This window comes from Bipolaris maydis (genome assembly GCF_028858645.1).
Source record: "Bipolaris maydis strain C4 unplaced genomic scaffold PSV08scaffold_1, whole genome shotgun sequence".
NCBI classification, from domain to species: domain Eukaryota; kingdom Fungi; phylum Ascomycota; class Dothideomycetes; order Pleosporales; family Pleosporaceae; genus Bipolaris; species Bipolaris maydis.
The window spans coordinates 537,464-564,758 of NW_027093857.1; the positions used below are offsets into that span (position 1 = coordinate 537,464).

Below are 27,295 nucleotides of genomic sequence, written 5' to 3' on the forward strand. Positions count from 1 at the left end.
TAATAGGCTCACGAATAAAGCAGCTAGGCGAGCGAGAGTGGCTTAGCTACCTAGGACAATATAGGAGAAAAGCTATTGCTCTAAATCCAACTACTTACGCCGCAAGGTATAAGTGGAAAACTAGGAAGCAGATTGCCACTCCTCCTACTAGCAGAGAAGCCTCTAGCGCTTTCTTTCAGCTCAAGCTAGGACACTGCTATCTAAGAGATTTCCTCTTCAAGCGAGGCAAAGTAGACTCTAAGGTTTGCCCCTGTAACTATAGAGCTACGCAAGACGCTGCACATATCCTCCTTAACTGCGCGCTGTACAAGGAGGCTAGGACGAAGATGCAGGAGGCTAGCAAGGACCCTCTATCGCTAGCCTTTCTCCTAAACACGAGCATAGGCATACAGGCTACAATTACCTTTATTGAAGAAACGAAGGCTGCAACACAAGCCTGGTACGAAGGAAACCTTGAGAACTAGGGCTACACCTATACTAGGTGCCTCTGCCCTACACCTACCCTACATAACACCTCTACCCGCAAGACCCCCCTCTACCTCCCTCTATAATAGGCTACGAGCCTCACCTCGATTTAGATAAACCCCTCCCCCACCAACACTAAATTGATAGAACTACGTAGATACTTGTAGGCCTAGCCTGCACGTCTTATATAGCCTACCGGCTGACACAGGACGCTAAACTAAAATAATAATAATAATAATAATAATAATAAAGCGCGCACTAGCAGAAGCAAGGGTACGTGGGACAGCTGCGCGCTTAAATCTAGCTAATAACAGCCTAGTCCACGTCAACTAAACAGGACAGTAAAAACGCCCCGCTTAGCACTCAGGACATAACAACCCTACTTCTAAGGCATAGTTTCTAAAAGCTTGCACTAATGCCGAAGGTTAATATAAACAAACGTTTCCAGCGGCTTAGCTTTATTAAAGAAATCAAAGATTATAGTATTACTAAATCTATGGAGTAGTCACCTAAGTTTACAGAGAGAAATTGGCACATTGAATAGATTACATATAGTAGGTACAAGCTATCGGAGTAGAGAATTTTCACGGAGTTGTTTAGTTAAAGGTAACTTTGCGTGACATATATCATGAACCTCAACATACAGAGAAAGTAGCTATAAAGAGTAAGTATTGCTAAGGTAAACGATCACTCTCACCACACTTCACAGCAGCGAGCGTCCACCTTAGTGAGAATGCGATTGCAGTCTCCGGCTCTATAATGCAATAGTACAGTACAGTGTACCCCTATAATTCCTCTTCCTCTCGCTAATACTTAAGACGCGAAGTTCTTGCTAAACGGTCTTATCGCCGCACGCTCTTACTACTAGGCTGCCGCATCAAGGCTTCTGCGTTTCGTTCCTGCTACGTGCGCCAACCCTATACCCATATAAAGCAATGCGTCCTCTTTAGTATAGAGAAAACAAGAACCTCTCTATCGCTAAGTTCGACGAAGACATAAAGCCGTCGTATACAATACTTTCCCTTAGGTAGAGAGCAGAAGCGGACGAGGTAATATTCAAATACATAGTAGGGAACACGGGTAAGAATAAGCCTAGCTATACAAAGATTCGCTTTTACTGGCAACAAGCTCAGCGAAATAGCTTATAGTACTTCTAGGTCGATACCTGCTGCACTATACAGACTCACCACCAACAACAATACCCTACGAAAAGGGTAGCATATACCGCCAAAAACAGCGGCATAATATATATAGCTTTTCAATACAAACGTATTAACATTTCCATACTTATACAACCAGAATCAGTCCCCCCTCTATATAGTATCTAAGCAACTACACAGCCACTAAGCATAAACGAATAGGCCTTTTTAGGGAACTCATTACTCAGCTATACTTTCCTAGTCACTTGCAGCTATATTTCGGCCAAGACTACTACCTTCAGCGCCTTAGCTCTTTTAACAACAGGCTACAGCGGCGGTAGTCAACAACAGCAGCGTGGGATTAAGCGCCCAGAAAAATGCAGCCGATCTTGGCCGACCACCAAGTCTCAACCATATTTAAAAACCAGACTTTTCAGCACAGCATACACTAACCCAGCTCAGCTAAACACTAAACTTAGTTTTTGGCATTACTAGCGCGACAGCAACTCTCCAGTATTGTGGTCAAGAGGCCGCTGCAGCTACGGGAGCTTCAGCTAGAGGTAGGTTAAAACAAGGATAGACCACTATTATCATTATCTAGTTTAAGGCAATATACATAATGAGGATTGCGAACGCGTGTGCTATACAGTAGTCTAAGATATATTAAATCAGAAAGTCGCGCTACACGCAGTTCATCTTTACTCCTTTTATAATTTCGTATTAAGTACGAGAAGTAAGACAACATTCATGCATTAGTTTCTACGGATTACTACGACGCGATGACGGTGAGGCTGGTTAACTTTAAAGAAAAGTAGTTCTACTAGGATAAGAAGCCGTACAAAGTTAGGTTCTAGAACGATTAGTCAAAGAAAGGTGCACTATTAGCAACGTTAACATTCCTATCAAGTAAATTAAAAGTTTTGTTAGTCATAATCACTATTTTTATTTCGGTTTTTAGCGGATATACCTAGAGTATATAGTCTAGAGTCTAATAAGCGGGATAATTAATAAGACGTAGATATTATCTACTTTATAATACACCAACTACTCTCTACAGATAAAGGAAGAGATAGACTGTATTATCAATGTTAGATTATATTATGTAAAGCTTAAAACCTAGTATCCACCCTCTAGTATCTAATTAAGCTCAGCTATTCCTAGAAATCAAACACGAGACGCGCAGTTTATCGTTAACTACCCTTTATACTTCTCGCTTTTACCCATATCGCATGTTTCACAATTAGTTCCATTACGTCAGTCCAAATTGCTTCTATCAGAAATAGTGCTCTCCTTAGATTAGTAGGCTACGGATATTTTGTTAGCGAAATACCTTTGCCCATACAATCTAAGATTAAGGCTAAACGTCGCAGACAGCTGCAACGGAGCGCGAAATATGTTCGCAGTTGCTACATAAGAGGCGGATCGGATAGTAAATCGACCTATCAGCGTCTTCCAGTCACCAAGCTTCCAACAAAACTAGAAACAGGTATTCCGTGTCCCTTCAACCCACCTTCTCTTTGCAGAAACTCGACGAGAGGGACTATCAAGATGCAGACGGAGACGCTGAACTCACATAAGCATTTTAGCATCAATTTCCGCATTAGATATCGCGTGGAATATAGAATATTCTCAATTTGTACTCCATTACCGCTCACTAAAGCCCCTAAATACGCTATAAAACGACCAACGAATTTTACAGATAAGCTCTATCAGAATTACACCTACTTAGATTTAAACTATATCCCACCGAGTATTCCTATTCTGTACGATAAGCTCGGAAGGAGCCTAAGAAATAGGCAGCCCTACTAGTTCACGTCTGTATCTCTCTTTCACGTATTGCATGGCCTTGCTTACTATTTAGCAGGGTGTTTCCGTCGTTTCCCGGAGCTACTATTGACGAATCCGCCCTAAACAAGACCTTACACACCACGAATTACACCGTGGTACAACCAGTCAAGGAGTTGCGGTTACAAGATGCCAATATAACAGTAGCGATCCTAGATACATATCAACGCACTATACATAGAACCGTCCAACGATATTCTCCTTAGGACAAGGGGTTTCGTACCTAAAGAAGATTGCGGATGTAACAGCTTACTATTAGGCGCTCAAGGCTCATAGAAAGCTCAACCTATTTCGGAGTTTGTTTGTTCTAAGCGATATCAATTGTGCAATGCTGCCTCAAAGCAATGCACCCAATAAGATGCACGTATAAATATCGTTAAACAAAAACTCAACAAAATCGACTTCCAAGTACAACGAAATGTTAAATTCAATCCAAGGCAGCAGGCTATAGTTTCCATAATCGCTAGACTTGCACTAGCCTTCAACTACCCTTCAGCTCTCCACTCTATTGGCGGCACGGCAATGCTTGCCCAGGACAAGCTGATCGAGAGCGCCGGCACTATGTCCCTAAAAGTAGAGTCTAACCAAACGGAAATCGAATTCGAGAATTGGTTCCACATTCAGATAGCTGCTATGCAACACGGGTTCACTAAACACATAGACCTCGGCAATAAATTCAAGGTTTAGGTGCAGCAGACGAAAGATCCTAATTGGCAGGATTTATGCAAATCTTAACTCATCTATCATCCAGACGCAGTTTCATTCAGCGTTTTAGGTCTAGTTTTGACACTTACCCTAGAATGCTTTCTCATTCTAACTACGTTACTTATCAAACCTCTAGTCCAGTGGTGGAGAAGGCAAAGGGCACAAGATATTTATAAGCAGTTAGAATGGGATGCTGGAGAGTTGCTTCACATAAAACGTATGTTACTTACACCTTTGAGTAATGGCAATTAACGTATCCAGGTATAGTTTACGAATCTTCCGAATAGGGAACTTGGAGCGAAGGATATACTCTCGTGCTGACAACAGAAAATGGCGAGGTCATAGTACCCCCTTTGGGTGCCGTTGATCGATCGATGTTGAAGTCTGTTAGGCCTTGATATAACAGACAACAGAGGTTCTTGCATCCCTGCAGAACCTGATAGAGAAAGACGCTTATACACTGGATGCGACAAGCAAGCAGCGCCTGTAGAAACACTTACGGAAGATCGCGACTGCAACTAAAGTATCTTTTGCTGAGTGTGCCCTCCTATAGGACTAGAACTGCTTCCTATTCTAAATGAACAACGCCAAAGCTCGTCGATCGACTAGATTAGTAGTCCTGGGGAAGGCGAAGGTGATGAGTCATTAAGATCTAGAGGAGGCGCGAGCAAAGCGTGAGGCGAAAGATTAAGCCACTGCAACTAAGGGTAAACAAGGTCGTAAATAGAAGACTCCCGTAACTGAAGAGGTAGAGATGGGTCCATTAGTGCCGGAGAGCAATGCCGTGATATGAAAAGAAACCGAGCCAGCGAACATGATGAAGGTGTTATAAGAGCTCCGGTAGCGAAGATATATTAGGAGCTAGACCTACTTATCGACTTAACATGTATGAATCTGGCGTTGACTCTGTTACCTTTATTAGTTAATCGGACGACACTACGGTGCTTACTCATCTCCGAACTTGGTAGCATAGGCTTGGCTTATCTGCTAATAGGTATAAATTACACATGCTCTGCTGCGTACAGCTTATTTAGCGTTCTATAACCAGCTCAATTTGAAAATCGCTTCGTCTAGAAGTACTGACTAGGGTGGCGATCTTGCACGAATCTGCGTGCATTAGTAGTGTGCTGCACCAGCCCGTGCACGCGATAGGCGAAAAAGCTACTACTTTCAATACTAAATATCCCCACTAATATGGGTGATATTAACGCAGCTCTTGCAGCACTAGATGCGCTAAAAGCAGGAGAATCTTTTAGTTATACAAAAATCGCGAGACAGTATATGTAGTATATAGTGGTCAACCTTATTGCGGTGCTATAGAGGGATTATCCTCCAAGTATAACGTACATACCTACACAGCCACCTCGCTTCAGTGAGCGGATCCCCTTGCGCCATTGGACCGGTAGCGACACTCGTGAAAGCTTGGACTGAAATGATTGGGGCTGGGATCAAGCTGCTGAGTGTGGCTTCAGCTGATAAACAATGGCGCAAACGATGTGCGCTTGGATGGCTGAACTATGTATATAGGTAGCAGCTTGCAGATCTCTATTTGCATAAACCCATTTTCTTTTGCACGACTGCTGCAGAGACTGTCTCTTGTTCCTAACTACAAAGAAGCGATTTAGATCCGACCGGACGGCTTCGACGAGCGATAACTAGCATATTGGCCCGCATTCATCGTTTCCGTCCAAAACCGTTAGCACCCGAAGAACCATCCCCCCCCCGTTTCCCAACTTCCGTACATGACGAATACTCGTCTCTTCAGCCCTAAACGGCCCGAGATGAAAGTCGACGCTGCCACCGGGAGCCTCCTCCCCCCATCAACGCGGCCCAGCATGGGCAAGCAAGCAACCGCAATGAGAAGACTTGGGTGGTACGCACTAAGCTCGATCATCTTCGGCACGATCCTGATCCTAGCATCATTCGGCTTCCTCAGCTTTCTGTGGTTTGCCGACGCACGAAACGAAGTGTGGCGGCAGATCGTGGAAACAAATTGGACGACGCGCTCAATCACTTTAACGGCTCTGGTCATCCGGACCGCGGTTTCCGCTCACGCATTTGTAACCACTGCCATGTTGGCCGCGCTAGCACTTCAGTGGCACCAGGTTCCTATTCCAAGCTTCGCCGCCGTATCGCTAATCCGCTTTTCCAACAGCGGTCCCCACGGTTTGATACGATATTTTATCCAGAGTGGTGGCTCCAGCCGCCGTGGCCTGCTCACGTTACTGGCAGTGGCCTTAGCTGTCTCGACGACGCTTACGAGCGTGACGTCGACGGCGTTGCTTTCAGACGTTACTTTGGGCATGATACCCGGCAGCGCCGAAGACATGAGATTGTACTTTGGCATGAACATGTCGCGTCCCCGTTTCGACGTTTCCGACCTCTCGGACAACTACCAGGTCTTCTGGAGCCGCCGGCCGGAAAGATACCCATCCTTTGCCGAGCTCGTTGCAGAACCGCCCGTTTCCATTCAGGCGGTGCACGATACCGGTGTTATCCTCCGGGCTTTTCTACCTATCATTTCCGAGGAGATCCGTTCAAACATGCGCAACTTTTCTGGCGTGGCGTCGGTCGTTGGGATGCGAACAATGTGCGCAAAACCTCAGCTGACAGACCTGAACATCACCGAGACGAGTCTGGGGTATAGAGTTCGTGGGAAAGTCAAACTTGATCTGGACGATGAGGGACAGAGGAGTTTCGCGTCAGACAATGAGTGGGTAAATGTCGATTGCTTGGCCCCAGCTTTATTAGACGTGAACACTAGTGTGTCCGAATGGCAGGCCTCAATCTGCTCCCTTGATGCGGCGACATTGTTTAACAGGACGAAGATAGATACCATCCCCGTCAACGGCTCAGAATACGGCGCAGAGTATCTTCTTATTAATACTACGTATCCCGCGGATATTGAGGCCTCAGTCCTGCCTCCCGAATGGGATACTGTCCAAAACAAATATGGTAATGCTACCTTGGTTATCAGTGCATGCGGTACAGTTTATCGACATCGTAACATGATCATCCAGGCATCAAGACCCGCGAATGTAACGGAGCCAAAACTAGCGTGGAGCTTGAACAAGGAAACCTTTAACACTCTCGATATCCGCCGCCAGCTCGGAGCAACTGTCGAAGACATCGGCGTATACGAGCGAGGTCTCTTGAGCCTCGATAATTACAATGAGAAGAATATATATCCCTCTGATGCAGACGGGTTGTACCTCCTTTGGCATGTCGCCTACCCCTCGTGGGCTGGAAGCGTCTACTCGTCCAGCTCAGACACCACACTCGCAATCTGCCGGTACTGCACCCACGGCGGCAAATCCTATGCGGAACAATCACAAGCCGTGATTCTGAACCACATCCTCCAGGATACCTTACGCCCTGCCTTAGCTATTCAAGCGTACTCAACCATCATTTGGGAACTCGCATACTATGATAAATGGGTCGAGTTCGATGTTTCCAGCGTGAGCTCGGCGAGTATGTTCGTTCAAAGATTGCGACCAATAGCGTCGTGGGGTTACTATGCTGTTGGCGCGATCCTTGCCATCCACATCGTCCTGACCCTACTTACCACGCTTGGCTTCCTCGCGAGTGCTAAGCACACCCTACTAGGGAATGCTTGGTCTACCGTTGCACAGATGAGATATGAGGAGACGGGCGAGATACTGGATAATGCAGCCATGGCATCAGATAGAGAGGTTCGGACATGGCTTAACGCAAGAGGCCTAAAGAATAGACCTGCTAGATTGAACTCAACTAACAGATAGTTGTTGTAAGTTAATTACAGTACTACGGTATCGCCTAGATAGAGAAGGAACCCTATGTAACGGTGCAAGCAAGACTAGTCGGATCAGTATCGGCAGTAGTGTCACTCAGAGGCATATGGGAGTGCGTGGGACATCAAACAAGCCTTAATTCGAATAGACACCTATAGGCCTTGTACGGAAGGATATTAAAAGTCTACAGAGCTACCTATAGGGAGTGCCTCTATATATACCTGTCCTGGTCGGATCCGATTCGGATCCGACTCACGAACGAGTATGTTACACGGGGTCTAGATCTATACTTGTCTTGCCAGGTCCCACACTAAGGCCAGTGAGCTGTACGCTAGTGTTCCGTGAGGTTTATCTAGCAAGATAGTAGAGTAGGGTACTTGATAAGAAGGTAATAAAAAAGTAAATAATACTAATTTATATTACTTTAGACTAATAGGTAATCATCTTATTAAGTAAATTAACTAGCAAAAAAGTATGATTTGAGTTAACTATGATAAGAGTAAATGATAAAATCTATCTATATTTGTATTGTTATTACTTCTAGTCCTACTATTCTATTATATACTACTATTCTAGATAGCTAGCCTTAGTAGGATAGTATGTTACGTGACTCTGAGCCCCGCGATAGCTATCATCTTCTGACGCGGACGTGTATAGGCCCCTTGCCTTCTCGTCTCTTATTAAGGAGAGAATCCTTCCTGTTACTTGTAACATATTAGTAGATCTGCTCTTCCTATGAACTATTTCGCAGGCGAAAAGAAGCGAACAGTATATAGTAACTTATAAGTTATGTAACGTACGCGGAAGGAAAACTGAGAAAGGAAAGAAAAGGAAGAAACGAGAGAAAGAGAAGACTAAATAAAAAGGTCTTTGTTATGCAGCCCTAGTGTCGTGAGACTTCTAAAACAGTGTTTTCTTTTGCGTATAGCATTTCTCTTAGCGGTTCTCTGTTCAAAACTGGTCTCCCGAAACTGGTCACCAAGATAGGGAATTTAGTGTGGCTTGGCGGTCTGTGTTCCCAAAACGGGTTCACGAAAACTTGACAACCATCTCAGTATTCACTATACTACTGAAGATGATTGACGGAAGAGAAAACATTTAAGTAATATATATCAGACAATAACTTTTAGACAAGTCCTTAGGTTCCAAGATTAGATGAGAACTTTGTATTAGTCACGTGGTCTTTGCCCTGCGATCACAGCCCTATGGAGCGCAAGATGACAAAACGTTGTGGACAAGCGAAATGCACACCTCACCAACTTTTTTACCCTATTATACTTGTCTCTATCATGGATCTACACCACGCCACTCTATTACTCTCAAATGAATTAGATATTCAGCTTGCTATATGATGTTTCGATTTTAATTAAATCTAAATAGGCCGCCGCGCCGCTTTTATCTTGAACGTGCTTAAATCAATATTACGCAATCGACGTGCGAGAGAGAGCGCTAGACGCAATGACTAGCCCTACCTGAAGAAGCTTACTTACGTAGAAGAGGAACAGATTATTAGCTATATACTTAGTGTATATTACTTTAGGTTTATATATGCCTACGCTGCTGTACGCGATATAGCCAATAAGCTATTAGCTGCATAATACACTGGCTAAGTTAGGTAGAAATGGTTAGCTAACTCTATTAGGCGTACAGACTCTCTTGCTACTTATTTTAATCAGGTTGGTCGTACAATCTTGTCTAGAGAGCTTTCCTATATATTAGTTTCTAAGGATTTAATAAGAGACTTTATAGAGCTGTGCAGCGCTTCTTAATGTTAGTATCGCGTTACTTTGAATAATATAGAGTGTAATCCGTACATTCACTTGTAAGTCACGCTGTTTACCGACAAACTTCGTTTCATCTTCGTAGGAGTCTCGTGAGTGCCCCGGGAGACTGTGTATTGTGCAACATGGGTTAGGGAACATTCAGGTGCATTCCAAAAAGACAAAGCAGTTGAGCGCGCGTAAAATTGGGTAACTGAGCGGGGGAGAGAGTAGTATAGGCTACGATAGAGTCGGTTGTGTATCGTTTATGAGTTCTTTGATCCTTACCCACATGTTCGTTTGGTACCAAAAAAGCCCGGATGACTCCTGCATAGGCCTCATAGGGTCAATTGGTTGAAAGTCAAAGGTTCTCAACAGCTCAAATATAACCTTGTAAAGCTGGGTGAAAGCCACATGCTTGCCTGCGCATACCCACCTCCCATAACCAAATGCAAACTCTACTATCCTTTCTATCTCAGCTCTGGTAGTGACATCGCAATCGAGAAACCTCTCCGGGCGGTATGTTTCCACATCCTGCCCGAATATGTTCCTCGACATCATTAAACCATATATATTACGGCTTATTGCGGTTCCACCCGGGAGGAATACGCCATTAAGCATCTCGCCTCCAGCTGGTACACTTTTAAAATGTCCGTACAAGGCAGGGGGGCGGACCCGAATAGCTTCATAAATCACAGCCTAAAAAGAAGTAGTATTCGCAATCGCGCCTTGCGGTGATTCATTACCTGTAGGCATGACAATTGCTTGCCCTGCTTGTAGGTAATGGGCTTAGAGGACACTTTGCCGCTGTTTATAACCTCTCTAGCCTCCTTCATCAAATGACTATAGACTCGGGGAGTTCTCACTATGAACAAAAGTGCACTCCATATCGTAGTTCCTGTCGTATCAGAGCCTGCAATGACTTGCACAACGCTCTCGGTTTCACATTGATCGCGTGAAAGCCCGTGGCGCATGAATGAGGACTAAAGTTGTTAGGCTAAGCATACTAGGTTCTCATGAACTTTGGGTTTACAACGTACTACCATGTCTTTGCCTTTGTCAGATCTTGGTCCAAAATGTTTTGCGACTAACTCTTGGCCTAATCTGTAATATGAAAGTTATTAGATCCAAAGTTTTAAGACTTTCTCAAGTTAGAGAATACTACTTGCCCGATAAGCCTACCAAATCCTTTTTTATCGGAAGTCTTTGGCATAGTAAAAGGAGATAGCAAGGAAGACTTGAAAAAGTAGGGAGCAATGGCGTGTCTACTACGACACTCATTATTTTACCAGCATCTTGGACTTGTTTATTAAAACCGAAAAGGTCCTCGTTAGTTTCCATGTAGCCAAATGGTTCGCCGTAGGCAAGAGCGGTTATGGCGTCCATAGTAAAGAAGCGGATGATCCAGACGAGATCAGCCTTGCGTATCTCTGCTGATGTCGAAAGATAGTGGCGACGGACCAGTCCCTTGAGATTCGCAATCTGGTCATCCAGAACACCTTCTATATCGACATTGTCGCGACCATTGTACCCGTTTGTCAATTTTGCTTTGAGCCGATCATGCGCGGCTGTATCCAGAGTGGTGAGCAAATTGTCACGCGGGTCGAGCCGCACTCCTGTGAACCAATCATCTCTACCGTATGTGCTCTTGATGCCGTAGATATGGCGCAGAATGGCCGGGTCATCGGTGAGGATGTAATTGGGAGCGACGCGCACAAGAGATCCGTATCGTTTTAGGGCCAGTAACTGAGCATGGGAATTGCCCAAGAAGGTGTTCTTTATCAGCCACGCATGGGACAAAGACGCAAGGATTGGGCCTGGGATGTGACGCAAACGGAACCAGCTCACAAACGAAGAGAAAATGTAATATGCAGCGAACGCACCGGCTCCATATTGCAGAAAGTGTATCGCGTCGCCGCCAATGAAAGCCATCATGAAAGCGCGACTGCGAGGGAAGGCACGCGAAAGCTTGTTGAAGCGATAGTGGTAGATCGAGGATAGCAGACATAGGCAGTGACGGACGCCATTTATATACGATGCAGTTTGTCCAACAGTAATATTGGTGCATATTTCGCGAACTTGTCAATTTACTACGCCTCTATGATTTTGGACCGCCAGCGGCCAATCGGAGGACAGGTTCGCCATTACTACGACGAAGCCAATCGGAGAGCAAGTTCGTCATTACGACGCGGCCAATCGGGTCCAAGTCGGCATCAGACGAAGAAATAAAGGAACTAAAAAGCGATACTTGTTGTCAGCAATGGATGTGGCTTCCTAGTCATATGATTAACCGGTATCTGCCAGAGGAAAATTGAGAGGACCGGCTTCAAACTCCTCTATCAACAATCTCTATTTGCATATTGTGTGCCCGTAGCAAAACACTGGAGCGAAAACCTGACAGCACATGCACCAACCACAAAAAAAGAAGTGCAATGGCTATTTCACGTGCATCGAACGTTCCCCCAAGTGCTTTGACAATACTTCGAACCTTGGTACCTAAGCCTCCTGAAAATCTCAGCGTGAGAGACTATGGAACGAATCGGCGGAAAACCCGTGCTAGTAATCCTAAAGTGCGAACCGGGTGTAAAACCTGCAAGATCCGCCGGCTCAAGTGCGACGAAACCAGGCCAGTATGTCAGCGGTGTGAAAAGGCGCGGGTGGCTTGTGATGGATATAGCTCGACCAACCAACAAACTCTTGTAGCCAAGTCTAAGCCGAACACAGTTCCAGCCAGTACATTTGGCCTCCCTTCAAAGGCCACGCACGGGCTCCTTCTCCCGTACCTTCATCCCGGGTCCAATCCATCAGTGGGCAGATTCACTGGGGATGAAGTCTCGCATTTTGACTTCTTCCGCCACAAATTGACAATGGATTTCTCGGGCTACAGCTACTCCGACTTTTGGTCCCGGGTTGTTCCCTGCGAGGCTATAACAAACGACTGCGCCCGTTATGCGGTCTTGGCAATTGCCGCTCTCTCTCAGGGAATCTCGACTTCATTAGCATCTTCTCTAAAAAGTAACAAACTGTCAGCATTATTTCCATGGACCGCGAAATCCATCGTCAACAGCCATCACCAAACCGCACTCCGTCACTACGTCAAGGCACTGTCCATGTTCCGGAAACAAGTGCACGTGGCAGCCGAGATCCACTCTCCAAGAGCAGTTTTCATCATGACATATCTGTTCATTACCTTTGAGCTGCTACAGGGCAATATGGAAATGGTTGATAGACTTCTCAATAGTTCCATCCAACTTTTGAAGGGCACTCTCAAGCAATATCGCCAACATACCCTACCACGGCACAATGGAACTCGATATCGGGCGGAAGACGATGTTGATGATATTGAACACATATTGTCATTTCTCTCCATCATGGGCGCAGTGACCCCTTTTCTAAAGACCCAACGAGCGAATATAGGTCTTTGGGACACAACGGCTATAGACAAGGTGCCTGATTTAGAATCTCGGAGCACCAAGCAACTACAGACATACTGGGGCCAATTCTTTTCCCGCACCTTAGCCTTTACCCAGCAAGCATTCACCATAGTAACAGAAACACGCGCTACTGGAGTTGACCTGACGTTGGTACACGCACAACACGCTTATTTGTCACATTTAGATAAATAGCGAAACGTTCTAGATGTCGGCCTCGCTCGCGCCACTATGACCAGCGACAATCGGGCCAAGATGGCTATACAGCTGATGCAGCTACATCATCTTATGATTTCTATCATTGTAAAATGCTGTCTGGACCACACCGATATGATCTGGGACGAGTATGATCACGAATTTCTCGTGCTTGTAGAACGCTGTTTGGCTTTTGCCGCCGAGACAAGGCCAGGTTACCATGCGCTCTTCACTCTGAGTATGGGCATTCTCTCTACACTAGGGCCCGCTATTTCCAAATGTCGAAATCATAACATTCGAATGAAGGCTCTCGAAATCTCCCGTCGAATGCCATGGCGAGAGGGAACGTGGGACGCCGAAGCCGAGATATACGGGAGAATCGGAGCTGTCTTGCTTGAGGAGAGAGGAAGAAATAGTGATGGGTTTATCTCACCCGAGAATAGATGGACCTGGGTTGAAGGTGATTGGAACCTCGAACGGAATACACTCATCGGGAAATATGTTCGGAGCATACCAGACCAGAGCGGAGATCTTGTCCTGACATCACTAGAAGTGAGCCTAGACGCGTGGCATGATGTATGCGCTGACATTTGCTGTCCTGTGGATCACGCTGCAGGATGCGGAGTTCTAAATAGTGTCAATTAGGCTTATAAAAGCGCGGTCTGAGTAGAGTACTTAGAAACCTGCCAATACTATTATGATTATAGTTGTAACGGGATAGCCCTGGTCGGAGTACCGAGGGGCTAGAATCGCTGGGGTTCTGGTGGGAAATGGGAAATGTGCGGGGATTATATGACTTCACCGTTCAATCCGTGCCGGGTTAGCTCATCTAAGATGGACTTGGGCGGATTCTCGGGCAATGTCTTAGAAGACGGAGCGAATACCCACAGACCGCTGCCAAGACCGGAACAACTAGACTGGCAAATAGGTAGGGGTAGGGTTAGGTTAGCTAAGCCTTAGGTAGAGGGTTAGGTAGGTTGTTAGGAGTAAGGTTCTTGAGTGGAAGTAATATAAGACTTCAGGTGTCAAGACTCTCAGGGTTAGTTTTCGGGGATGAAGCAACAGTATGATATGAACAAATGTTCTTCAAGTAACTTGTATATTGTACTTATACATATACATAACTTAAGTTGAACACAATGAGCCATAAGGGCCCATGGCCTACTGCTATATACTTCTAGAGCCCCTGTGGTCCTAGTAAGTCTTCGCAATCCTAGTGAAGGCAGGATTACTAGGATTGAGTAGGATCTGTAGGACTGTTCATGTGGTCCTGGTAGTCCTAGTGCACGGAAGTCTGTCAAGGCTAGGGAGGATCGGTAGGATTCGTCACGTGACACGTGGAGTCTTGTCGGGTACCTCTGTTTCCTACATTCGTTTCGCCGTCTTATAGATTACTCTCTAAGCAATTGTAACGATGAATTGTCCTCACATTCTACAGGATCGTAACAATGAGCTATTTGCTCAAGTGAGACGTAACTTTCGCCTTCAGAGTCTGAAGTAAAAGTTGCCCTTGCAACTGTCTCACAACTCTCACGATCAAAGCTCTGCTCGTCATTATCCTCGTTATCCGATGTACTAATATATGCTTCCAGATAGAGTGCGATGCTAGACTGCACGGTACACTATAGGCAAGTTGTAACGGAGCGAACTGCCGCACTTGCACGACTCGATCAGGAATTGTTTATCCCAGTCGTTCACCCTGCACTGACAGATAGAGCACTGCAATATACACTACAGCAGCATAGAAATGGAGAAAGACTGAACTACTGTACTGTGCTTGTACTCCGATTCTGCAGCAGGTATTTTGTAAAAACAGATCGTCAAGTTATTATGGCTGTTTAAAACGTTGTTATCTCTTCCTGAAAGCACACAAGTCTCTAAACACGGTCTCACGAGCGCTGAAACGCATAGTGAGCTACTAGTCATATCTACAAATGCGCTCCATGAACGATCGACTCTACCACAAGGCTTATACACTCGAAACCAGTTCAGATTAGCGTGACCGAGAGCAAAAAACTCAAAGAATATGCATAACCTTAAACAGAGAATGCAACAAGTGCTATAGCGGACGGCATAGTGATACAATGATTAGCATTTCCGATTATCAAGCATTTAGCAGGCTGCGGGCCAAGTCGCGGATCCTATTGGTTAGGTCGGAGCATGAAGATGCTTCTCGGCGCATGATTACTCCAAATTCTAGCACACTACGGGTTACTGTCCAAGATGAGGAATAAACTGCTGCCACATAGTGGTCTTGTAGCAGCTTAACGGCAGGGAACGCATAGCCGCAAAGTCTTCTATAAATATAACAAGTCGCGCTAAGAGATGTGTGAAACAAAGGAGCTGCAACAGTACAGCCGTAAGAAGAGGAAGAGAAAGTCGGGGATTCTGACTAGTAGTGTTATTTCTTATCCAGTCCAAGATCGTACGTGGCCTTGGTCGTAGTCCTTTACTTGTTCGAGATCTATATTTGCGCCTGCCAAAGGGGATTGTGCTAGGGCTCCAATCTGTTTCCGCAACATTTGAGTGCTTTCTGGTTGCCAGGCTATATCGGAGATAGGGCCAGATTCTGAATGTTATTTCTGTCACAGCAAAGCAACCAACCAAAGTTCCAAGGGCAGTTAAAGATGCCACTCTCCAAAGTAGCTGTTCTCTTTGAGATGGTAGTCTCAAGTGCCATCCCGCAACAAATATAGCACAAAACCCAAAGTAGTAAATAGCACCCAGGCTGAAAAACCAAGTCGGAGGCTCGGCGCTGCTGAAGTTCGAAAATCGATCAATTGGGCGAACGCGAGTTCCAGCAGGTATGCCAAGTTCTCGAATTGCAGCTCTGAAATGAGCCCAATAAATCATCCAGAACCATTCCCTGCGATCAAGGAAGTCCAATGGAGTGTGACCATACGGTTCTTGTGCAGCCTCACCCCCAGTCAATAGTATTTCTGCCATGCTTGCATTGGTGGTAAGGATTTCGGGTACGCTCACATCAGCGGGTTTGTGCCACCAAAAGAACATGGTCGGCAAGCTTGCGTATATGAATGCCGCAGTAGTCAATTCGAGAGCTGTTGGACTGAGGTTTTGGGCAATTCGTGTGAAAAAATTGGCTAGAAACCAGACAGTCTGGATAACCATCAGAAATCGGGTCAGATTATCGGCTTTGTTCCGATCCAAGATCCGCCCTGCCAGAGCCGGAGGTATCGTGACATATTTGTGTTGGATCAACCAGAGAAGCTGTTTTGCGGATATAGGAAAGGGAACCCAGTCTTTTGTTTGTAAAACAAAGCCGCCCATTTCTGCGAAAAAGGCATGCTGAGGTGACCATTCACCGATATTAGCGGCCTTGAATTCCTTGACAGATTGTATTGCAGCAAAGTATTGGCCACTGGCGGCCACCGTGATGACCTCTGGTGTAAACAAGGTGAGGACGAAGATCATTGCTTTACGCCATAATTTTGTCCAATTCGTGTCATGACGACCTGGTACATTGAGGCAGAGCATCGACCAGCAGCACAAGAAAATGGTGCTCGTGCAGCTCCAGAGGATATCCATGCTCCCTCTTTCGCGAGGCGATGGAGTCCAGCCTTGCCGGAGTTCTTGCTCTCTATCAGCCATGTGCAGGATCGACGTGTTCGCAAACCCGGCCTTTGACAAAGGCTGCGAAGTCCCATAGGCGCATAGACTCAACGTTAGGAAAGCTAGTTGATGAAGCATGGTGAAGTGGTGGTATGATGGGCGGCTATCGATTGGTAAGTGGTACTGATAAGTCTTTATGGACGCGGGGGACTCTGTAATAGTCTAAAGAATAGATTAACTTATGCGCAAGAGATAAGGCTTCTCGAAAATATATAATATTAGCCGCGGCCGTAGTATGCGGTTACTTAGCAAATATTTATAGATATATATCAAACACATAATTATAGCAATACTCTACTGAAAGATCTCGCGATAATACTATTTTGGTAGTGGTTAAAAGCTTTGTTTTTTGGTGGGCGCGTATTTCGGTGGGGCGTTGTATCGGGTGAACTGTTGCATGCAGACGACATCCGGTAGCGTACACAGGCATGTAGACGCAGACTCGTTCATGTCCTTGGCCTCATCTGAGCCAATTGAACAACACTGGGTAAATCCATTACCCCACTCTAAGAGCCTTTTTTGTAGCTCAGGGAAATGTCACATGCATAGTAGAGTCAGTGCTCTGCCAGATGCTGGATCCTGGCGCTAAGGTGACCAACATGAAAGCAGAGTTGCCGTGGGGCGGATACGAGTGTGGCGCTGCCGAGTTGGTATGGCGGTGCTTGCACTGCATAGCATATGTGGATGATGTTTTGCCCCGCATCTCAAATGCGAGGGCCGAATCCAGCTACATCGTTGCCTAATCATACATAAGCGTGTTCGCATCGGACTTCCATGGAGAGCGGCGATAGCTGACCCTCTGAACGTAGCAGGCTTTGTAGCCGGTCTGGTCAGTCTCGCCATTCAGCTATCGCAACTGAGCTCCCAGTACGTCTCGAGCGCAACAGGATCTTCCAAAGGATAGGGCTCGTACATTCAGGAATTGTCAATCCTCACCTCAGTTCTGTTGAAGCTCCAACAAACGAGCGACTATGGCGATACGCAAAACGTACCTCATGTCCTGCAAACACCAGGAGTCTCTGTGGCCACTGGACGGAAATATCAAAAGGGACTATACAGTCAAGAAATGTCATTATCGGAGACACTTGCAAAGAGGGGTTTGCAGAGGAAGTTGGACATATTTGGCCATTCTCGCAGCCAGAAAGTAAAAAGAGAACTCTGATCTTGGATTGATACAGCAGCCTGTTTGAAGTCTCACTCATTGCTGACAATCTGAGCATCTCTCTCGAAAGCTATATGCATCTAAAAGGTGAAAAAGATGTTTGAGATCTCTACGAGATGCTTGAATGGTACAAGCCGAAGTACGAAGAATTGCCGCTGTCTCCAAAAGTTGTTCTGGAAGTAATGCGCCCTGAGACTTGGTCAGCTCTCTTGAGCTCAGCGACGTACGTGATTTGGAGAGATGCAGTCACCTCAACCACACAGGGACCCCTCTAGATTAACGGCGCACCTGGTGCAGGCAAGACTGTTCTGGCTGCGGCCATCGTGGACCATATATCGCGTCATAGAGACACGACAGTGGCCCGGCACTTCTTCAGAGACGATTATGAAGAGACCATACTGGAAGCCTTCCGAGATATTGTCTACCAGATTCTGCCATGGTTAAAAGCAGCTTCTAACGCTACAGTCGGTATCTACAAGAAGGAAAGGGCCTACAATGCCTCTATTCTCTCGAAAGATCTTATGGGAATCATCTGGGACATTTCAGCTAACCAAATAAATTTCTACATCGTATTTGATGGGCTGGACGAGTTTCCGCAGTACATGAAGCGGCTGAAACATCTTCCACAACTCGTAGCGAAAGGTGTCAAGGTCGTTTTTCAAGTCGAGGACTCCTACCATCGCGGCACACATGACCAATGCAATGCGCTTAAATGCACTCGTGGGACAAAAGAATATCGCATCATACGTCAATTGACGACTTGAAGAAGAGTCAGAGATCGAACAAAGTATCCTCACTTGCGATTTGAAAAGAGAAATCTCTTGTAAGATCATTGAGCAAATAAACGGATCGGAAGTACTGTATATATCTCTCTTGTTCAGAATCTGGTATTATGCCTTTTCTATACTGATTGCGTAAAGGCTCCTTCTCTCACAGTTCATCATAGACACTGTCTGCAGCACAAGGAACTCGCGAAAGGGATCATCTTTATAGCCGGATGTACCCTCGCAAGCTTAGGGCCCCTGAGCTCAACGATAACCATACTACGCTCAACCAATACCTATCAGCGTTTAAACTGTAATATATAATAGCTAGCATTCTTTTATAAAATCGATTCGGGCGCAAGTATTAAATGTGTATACAAACTACTATTTACAAGTCCCTAGCCATATTAGAGTAGTGCTCGTCGAGTAAGTCGTCGTTGTAGAAGCGCGGCAGTGGCAATGAATAGCCAACAGGGCTCTCCCCCGAGCTCTCAGCGTCCTGCTCAGCTGAATGTATAATATCGGTACTATTAGGTTGGCGCACTGGATAGAAGTTTCATCAAAAGTTCGATATGAAATGATGTTGCGTTTGATACTGTGATACAATGATACTACACGCGAGAGAAATGAGTCCAGGAGAAAGCTAAGGAATATTGAAATGAAACAAGAAACAGGGCTATTGACAACAAATGAAAAGACGCGAACTACAAGACATTGAAGATGAACAGAAAACCACTCAGATAACAAGTCAAACAAAACCAAGTCGCACTTCACAGTCCTTTCATTTAGCGCTCAAGAAACCCAAATCAACACCCCAGTCCGCAGACCAGCCTGGCTAGCCGCCTGCACAGCACAAACATAACAAGGCCCACCGGCCCTCCGTATAACCGCATTCTTCCCCCTCTCCGAACACCAAGCCCTCGCCAGCAACTCTGCTCCCTTTCCCGTAGCATTAATGACCATAACATCGATATCCTCGGTATCCTCAGCCGTATGTTCCCTCAGCTGCTCAATTGTCCAAATGTTTCTCTCGCTGTATTTATGCAGCTCCCTAAGATGAATTTCATGGGCGCCCTTTGGACCAGCGCGACAGGGCGGGGGTGTCACGAAGACGGGGTTGGTGAAGAGTTTGTATGTTTGTAGGTCCGGACTGTCGTCTCGTTTGAAGACAAGTTGGGCGAGGTACATTACTTTGTCTTCGTCGTCAATGGAACCTGTACCTGCATTGTTACGCTTGAGTTGTATGGCCTTCAGTTCGCAGGTGCCGACTTGCTTGACGGGGGGCTCGGGGACGATCCAGTTGTTTGCGTTGCGCATGTCGGCCATCCAGGGCTCGATTTCTTCGCCTTCTTTCGGCTGCGTGTCGTCGTAGCGGCGGCCAGAGCTGCTAATCAATATTGGTGCACTGGGGTCCCGGGATATGTGCTTTACGAGACTGAGGTTGCGCGCTTTTAGTCGGATGTGGTGGGGTTTGTCTGCGTCTCCGGGGACTGGGGAGAGGAATTCTACAGGTGGGCAAGGTCCGATCCATCCGCAGAGGGAGATGACGCCTGGGAGACAGCCCAGGACTCGACCGAGTACTGTACGGACTCTCCAGTATGATTTCTTTGTGAGTGAGAGACCACAGTCGAAGAAGGCGGCTATACCGGTCTTTTGCTTGATGGATGGTGTGCATAGAATCAACGCTGTCATGATCTTGAATGCAAACCATTGACCTGGAAGTGTCATGCCGAAGAGCCAATCGTGCAAGTCTGCAGGAAGATTTTGACCCCCTCGCAAGTCACTGTATGCTTCTTCTGCGTAGTTTCTTACCTCATTGATCCATGGCCACTTCATCTTCTCGGCAAACAGTAGCAGTCCTTCAACCTGTTGCTCATGGCAGCGCGAGTGCATTTCAACCCCCTTCATCAATGTGTTGTAGTCTTGTTCTATATACGCCTTTCGCAGCTCTTCGCGCTTCTTCAGGTCTTTCTCATCGTCGATTTTCTTGAGCTCATCTTCTTGTTGGGCTTTTGCGTTGGCAAGACCAGTTTGCATGGCGGCGGAGACATTGTTGCCCGCGAGCTCGATGGCGCGCTCAAAGGCTTGGATGCCTCGTTTCGTAAGACCACATTTTGTGGATGCGGCACCAATTCTGGACCAGGCTTTTGCATATTTCGGATCAATTCTTGTGGCGACGTATGCATCTTCCATGGCGTCTTCAAAGTTCTCCAGAGAGTACGAGGCAGCTGATCTGTTGCAGCGATATGTAGCATCCTTCAGGTCGATCTTTAGTGCTTCTGTGTAAAATTCAAATGCTTTCTGGTACGCATTCTTGGCTAGAGCTTCATTGCCTTTTTTCTTGAAATTTTCAGCTCTGGCTTTCTCTGCTGCGTTCTCTGCGTCTATCATGGATAGCCCACAACGCCTTCTTCCTTAACTTAGTGTCTCTCTGTCTATCCCTCGCAGCCCTCCGCAGATTCTCATACGGCCTCCTAAATACTGCACCCAAGATCCCAGGCCCAACACCGATATCGACACTAGCATTCTGCGTCTGGTCCTCGGACGGCCGGAGCCCGTAATTACTCTGCAGCCGCTCTGAATTATCAAAGATGTGCTGGATACAACCGAGGAGTCGCATAACAGTCTCATTCACATTGCTCTGCTGGAGTCGAGTATCGGGTCGCGTTGTTGAATTCTCTCCATCTAGGCCTATCGTGTCGCCCCATGTCACCAGACGGATTCGTTCCACCTCGAGCTTCACACGGAGAAGCTCGTACTCCATACCATAGCTGCGTCCGGAATCAACAACCTCGAATACTTCTACGCATGTCTTCCAAAGGGCAACGACGCCCAAAGCGAGACCTGCGGCTTCGGTCATGATTTGTAGGAGGGTTTGGGGAAATAGTTCATTGCATGTACACGCGGGTTTGGTAGGAGCTATATCGCAGCCATACCCCGCTCGCATTCCTCGCGTTTGCGAACCGGTCAGACACAGCCCCTCTGTGCCGTCTTGAAGCCTAGCCTTGCCGAGCGCCTCAACACCACTACTAACGTCCATCCCTGCAGGTCGAGAACTCGCGTACCGCCTTGTCCTCGAGCGCCACGACAGCATAATATACGATAGCATAGTCACGCCACAAGCTAAGTAACCTCGGAAAGGGAGTGTACCATAGCATAAGCCAATCATCGTTCATACATAAGGACTGCGATGCTGCTTCAAAGCGCCACCGATATACTAAAGAACGTACTACAGGGTGAAATGTTAGCTACCATCACAAGGCTACGTACCTAAAATAAAAACCTGAAATAGAAGAATCAGAAGACGCTCATAACTCACAACGCAAAATTTAACGCATACTATAACAGACAGCATAGGGACATATTTGATTAGTGAACCCGTGCGTGTGCCGAGCCTCTTCGCATAACATTGAAGGCAAAGGTTGTTCGTCACAATAAAGGTTATCGACCACCACTGCAAGAAACAAACATCACCACTAAAGCCAAGGATCGCGAGAGCTAACTAAGGGCCTGCTCAGTTGCTCTTTTTTGCGGCTGCGTTTTTGGGCCTGCTCGGCTCAGGGCTTCAACAGGGAGTGCTTGCAAGTTTCGTGGCTATACTAAGACAAAAAAGGATAGAAAACGGAGGAGCTGTCCGGCTAGGATTTTGGCGTTTCTGTTCTCTGCCACTTTACTACCTCTAGCGGTCCGTGCTAGAGAACCAGCGATAGTTGTACTGTGTCGCAGGTTCCTACAGTCGGAAACTGGTAACCAGGGTTGGGGCCTTAGTATAAGCTAAGATGCTTACCCTAAAACAGAAATTTGGTTCTCGTTTAGTATGACTGTAAACGGGAGGTTGCCAGGAATTCTAGTGAACGATCAGGTAAAACAATGGTCAGTATTTCCCTTGGTCAAGCAATTGACAAACTGCGGGGGATTTGAGTTTAACCCCCCGCTAAAGAGCTTACTGCTATCTCTTTTTGCATTTCTAGATAAGCAACCAACAACTTAGTTGCTGTCGATTCAATTATGTGCAGACCTATCATTGCCTTAATTATTATTATTATTATTATTATTAATTAACGTCCTGTCTCAGCTGGTAGGCTATATAAGACGTGCAGGCTAGGCCTACAGGTAACTACGTAGTGCTATCAATTTGGTGTAGGTGGGGGAGGGGGCTATCTAAATCGAGGTGAGGCTCGTGGCCTAGTGTGGAGGAGGGTAGTAGGAGGTCTTGCGGGTGATAGGAGAGGTAGGCTGGGTGTAGGGCGAAGGCACCTAGTGTAGGTGTTGTCCTAGTTATCGAGGTTTCCTTTATACCAGGCCTGCGTTGCAGCCCTAGTTTCCTTAATAAAGGTAATAGTAGCCTGTACGCCTATTGTAGTATCTAGTAAGAAAGCTAGCGATAGGGGATCCTTTGTAGTTTCTTGCATCTTCTTCCTAGCCTCCTTGTATAGCGTGCAGCTAAGGAGGATATGTGCAGGGTCTTGGGTAGCTCTATAGTTGCAGGGGCAAGCTTTAGAGTCTACTTTTCCTCGCTTGAATAGGAAGTCTCGTAGATAGCAGTGACCTAACTTAAGCTGATAGAAGGCGCTAGAGGCTTCTCTACTAGTAGGAGGAGTAGCAATCTGCTTTCTAGTCTTCCACTTGTACCTTGCGGCGTAAGTAGTAGGATTTAGAGTAATAGCTTTTCTCCCGTATTGTCCTAGATAGCTAAGCCACTCTCGCTCGCCTAGCTGCTTTATTCGTGTGCCTATTACAGCTAGGCTCGTCCTGCTAGAGCTAGGATCTAGCTTTGTCGCCTCCTTTGCTAGCGCGTCTGCTCTCTCGTTTCCTATAACGCCCTGGTGTCCTGGTACCCACTGTATGGTAGGTAATATGCCTTTTTCTTGTAGCTTTTCTGCTGCTATAGTGCATCTGAGTTGCCACTCTTGCCCTGGGTAGTCAGAAGCAGTCTTTAGTCTGAGTATTGCAGCCTGGTTATCTGCATATATTCTAACTTCAAGGTAGTCGTCTGCTAGGTCAACAGCCTTTTCTAGGCCTAGGGTAATACCTTCTAGTTCTCCGTTGTAGACTAGCTGGTTGTATCCTATATTAGCCTTTTCTTGAGCTATAAGGCTAGCTCCTTTGTAGAGGGCTACTCCTACTCCTACTCCTTTGCCTTTGCTTGTAGCTGAGGCGTCTGAGTAGATAGAAAGAAGATGCTCGTCTTCTAGTAGTTCCTTGTGGTGCTCTGCTTCGCTTTCCTTTGATTTCTTAGATATATTAATCCTATAGGGCGTAGTAGCGCTCCAGGGCATAGAGGCGTAGTGCTGAATCTTCTCGCTATCTTCTGATAGAGCTGTTGAGATAGATCTAGTAATACGCTCTAGCTGCTTGCCTTGATTGCTATTGATAGCGATATTAAGAGGGTGGCTAGGAGCTAGCTTTCTTGCTCTAAAGGCGTATTGTCGTAGGGCGTTATTTAGCCTAATCCTAGGAGGGTAGAGAGCTGCTTCTACCTCGCTAGGTATAGCAGGCGAGGTTCTAAAGGAGCCTAGGATCTTCCTACAGGCTTGATTCTGCAGCTTCTGCCTTTGGTTAAGCGTTGTCTGCTGCTCTCTCCAGAAGATTTGGCAGCCGTAGTCAGCTACGCTGGTGACGCAGGCTAGGTAGAGCTGTCGTACTGCTCTAGGCGAGAGGCCTTTGTTTGAGTTAGCTAGCCTGCTAAGGCGGTGGAAGGCTGCGCTAGCCTGCTGGTTCCTAATGTAGCTGTGGTGCTTGAATTTAAGGCTGCAGTCAAAGTATATACCTAGCCATCTAACTAGCTCCTTAGACTGTACTATTTCCTGATTAGGTAGAGTAAGTACTCTAGCTTGATCCTTTCTAGATCTTGTCCAGTTTACTAGTTCAGTCTTTGAGCTATCGAACTGGATAGCTGACTCCCCTGCTAGTCTGAATAGATTCTGAATCTCCTTTTCTAGTAGCTTGATATTCCTTCTTACTGACGTAGTTGATATAGAGATCTGGAGGTCGTCTATATAAGAGGAGGAGTAGATATTCGCATTAGTCTGAATCGCCTTAAATAGTGGCTTTGAGTAGATCAGAAACAGGATAGGCGAGGCTGGGCTTCCTTGAGGGGTACCTGTCGAGATCTCCTGCGGCTCCTCAGTCTGTCCGTCAAAGGACAGCTGCAGTACTCTGTCCTCTAGGAAGGACTTTGTCCAGGCTAGTAGGCAGCAGGGGAGGCCTTGATCTCTCATGCCTTCAAGGAGCTTGTTTTTTGAGACATGATCGAAGGCTCCTTTAATATCAAGAAAGATAGTAGTAGTAATCTTCTGCTTTCTTTTCTGCTGCTGTATATTGTTATAGAAGAGTAGCGCAGCGTCGATAGCGGATTTCTTCAGTCTTCCTCCTAGTTGAGAGGGGTGGAGTAGATCTGTTGTTTCCGCTAGTGCGCCTAGTCTTCTAGCTACTAGTCTTTCTAGTACTTTGCCTAGGCAGTTTAGGAGTGAGATAACTCTATAGGCCTTAGGGATCGAGTAGTTAGGCTTGCTTGGCTTCTTTAGGATAACTCCCTTTGCTTTTCTCCAGCACCTTGGGTGGTAGCCTAGATTGAAGAAGGTGGAGTATATCCTAAATAGGGCTTCTGACTGCGCTAGGTAGGCCTTTTGGATCACCTCCTGGCTGATCAGATCAGGCCCTGGTGAGGTAGCCTTCACCTTGCAGCAGGCAAAGGAGAGTTCGTCCTTTGTTAGAGTAGGCCAGGTCCACTTGCTGTCTCCCCTGTAGGTGTGGAAGGAGGGGGTGGCTGTCGTAGGAGGCTGAGGAAAGAGATCCTCTCTAAAAGCCTTGCATTTCTCAGTAAACGTCTCCCTACCTTTAATAGTAGGTATTTGAGTACTAAGGTTATCTTTAGTGTATGCTAGTGCTTTAAAGATCTCTTTTGGTGAGTCTTTTCGAAGGAAGGCCTCCCAGTGGCTTTGCTTAGCTCGTTGAATAGCTTTTAAGTATCCATTTTTCGTACGTAGATACTCTCTTTTCCACTGGTAGAGAGAGCTATTATTTTCCTTTTCTACCTCCTTCTTGTAGGCTCTATAGGCTCTACTTAGTTCTCTCCTACGGCTATCTAGCTCGCTAGTCCACCAGGGCTTTGTCTTTGGCTTTAGGTTGACTAGTGGAGTTGACTTTTCTAGTGCGCTCTGTATAGCCTTCGTAAGATCTTCTCCTAGCTTATCTAGCTTAGTTTCTAGCGCGATATTTTGTCCTAGAATAAGCTTTCTTGAGGTGTAGTTTGAATAAGGAGGTAGTGTCGACAGTCGCTTTTCTAGATCTAGGGCTTTGATCTCCTGTCCTAGCGTCTCCTTGAAAATCGTCCAGTCCGTTCGTTTAGTATTATACTGTTTTGGCTGGCTAGGCAGCTGGCTAGGCAGCTGACTAGGTAGCTGGCTAGTAGTATAGGTACTAAATAGTATTGCGTGGTGATCAGATCCTACTTTAGGTATAGTCTGCCAGTCCTGGATACTAGCAGCTATATTATTGGTTGCAAAAGTAAGATCTAGTACGCTCTCTTTCCGCATATGAGACCTAAAGAAGGTGCCTACCCCTAGAGTATTTAGTAGAGTGAGATTTTGCGCGTCTATCCAATCTACTAGCTCCTCCGCTAGTGTACTAGGGCTGCGCTCCTCTAGGCTCCACCTAGGATGGTGGGTGTTGAAGTCTCCTAGGATGATTGACTGAGGTTGTAGAGTCTCCTGTAGGAGGCGCCTCTGGATTGTCGTCTTATTTTGGCCTTCTAGAAGGCTTTTCTCGTTATAAATGTTATATATATAGAAGTTAGAAGTAGAGGCTAGTACTTTAATAGCTAGAAAGTCGTTATCGTTGCTAATAAAAGGAATAACCTCTACTTCTAGATCTTTCCTAATATAGAAGAGTACTCTAGGCCTTAAGGAGGAGTCCTCTAGGGTAGGTAGTATCTGAGTAAAGTTCTGGTGAGCGATAGATCTAGTGCTTGAGTAGGAGGATCTCTTGAGTAGCCAGGGCTCCTGTACTGCGACGATTTTGGCGTCTACTTTAATAGCTAGGTCTAGCGCGCTCTCAGTAGCAGAACTACTTCTATTAACATTTATTTGTAGGATCTTTAACATCCTAGTTAGTAGGGCCTGTCCTAGTAGTCCTAGCTATAAGAATATCGCAGCTAGAGCTATTTGCCGCGTGAGGCTTACTGCAGTTAACGCACTTAAAGATAGTGTGTACGCAGGCTTTGCCTTTTATAGGGCAGGAGTTGCATTTATGTAGGCTAGTGTGGTGAGCCTCACTGCAAATCTGACAGGCTACTCTACTACATCTAGTCTCAAGGTGGCCAAAACCTTGGCATTTAGAGCACTGCTTTAAGTTGTTAATAACTCGTAGCTTCTCTGCTCTCAGGCTCTCTCCGAGAATATAGAGCTTTCCTCTAATAGCCTTTAGAG

General features: G+C 46.1%; 7 protein-coding genes across 7 annotated transcripts; 4 read left to right on the plus strand and 3 right to left on the minus strand.

Moving 5' to 3' along the window:
• Nucleotides 1-3,971: 3,971 nt before the first annotated feature.
• On the plus strand, nt 3,972-4,136 carry PSV08DRAFT_345893 (uncharacterized protein; the record flags this gene model as incomplete). Its single annotated transcript, XM_066092777.1, has 1 exon — nt 3,972-4,136. The coding sequence occupies one exon, from the start codon at nt 3,972-3,974 to the stop codon at nt 4,134-4,136; it is 165 nt and encodes a 54-aa protein (XP_065949920.1).
• A 1,760-nt stretch (nt 4,137-5,896) lies between these two features.
• On the plus strand, nt 5,897-7,915 carry PSV08DRAFT_367111 (uncharacterized protein; the record flags this gene model as incomplete). Its single annotated transcript, XM_014218892.1, has 1 exon — nt 5,897-7,915. One exon carries the CDS (start codon nt 5,897-5,899, stop codon nt 7,913-7,915), a length of 2,019 nt encoding a protein of 672 aa, XP_014074367.1.
• A 2,009-nt stretch (nt 7,916-9,924) lies between these two features.
• PSV08DRAFT_367112 (cytochrome P450) lies at nt 9,925-11,616 on the minus strand (the record flags this gene model as incomplete). The annotated part of the gene is made up of 4 exons (XM_014218893.1): nt 9,925-10,383; nt 10,431-10,667; nt 10,725-10,788; nt 10,850-11,616. The coding sequence occupies 4 exons, from the start codon at nt 11,614-11,616 to the stop codon at nt 9,925-9,927; spliced, it is 1,527 nt and encodes a 508-aa protein (XP_014074368.1).
• A 500-nt stretch (nt 11,617-12,116) lies between these two features.
• Nucleotides 12,117-13,955, plus strand: PSV08DRAFT_367113 (uncharacterized protein; the record flags this gene model as incomplete). Its single annotated transcript, XM_014218894.1, has 2 exons — nt 12,117-13,268; nt 13,311-13,955. 2 exons carry the CDS (start codon nt 12,117-12,119, stop codon nt 13,953-13,955), a joined length of 1,797 nt encoding a protein of 598 aa, XP_014074369.1.
• A 1,161-nt stretch (nt 13,956-15,116) lies between these two features.
• On the minus strand, nt 15,117-16,856 carry PSV08DRAFT_213177 (uncharacterized protein; the record flags this gene model as incomplete). The annotated part of the gene is made up of 1 exon (XM_014218895.2): nt 15,117-16,856. One exon carries the CDS (start codon nt 16,854-16,856, stop codon nt 15,522-15,524), a length of 1,335 nt encoding a protein of 444 aa, XP_014074370.1. The 3' UTR covers nt 15,117-15,521.
• A 1,362-nt stretch (nt 16,857-18,218) lies between these two features.
• On the plus strand, nt 18,219-18,866 carry PSV08DRAFT_242367 (uncharacterized protein; the record flags this gene model as incomplete). Its single annotated transcript, XM_014218896.1, has 2 exons — nt 18,219-18,325; nt 18,449-18,866. 2 exons carry the CDS (start codon nt 18,219-18,221, stop codon nt 18,864-18,866), a joined length of 525 nt encoding a protein of 174 aa, XP_014074371.1.
• Nucleotides 18,867-19,439: 573 nt separating this feature from the next.
• On the minus strand, nt 19,440-21,248 carry PSV08DRAFT_192454 (uncharacterized protein). Its single transcript, XM_014218897.2, has one exon. The coding sequence runs from the start codon at nt 21,057-21,059 to the stop codon at nt 19,659-19,661; it is 1,401 nt and encodes a 466-aa protein (XP_014074372.1). The 5' UTR covers nt 21,060-21,248; the 3' UTR covers nt 19,440-19,658.
• Nucleotides 21,249-27,295: the final 6,047 nt, after the last annotated feature.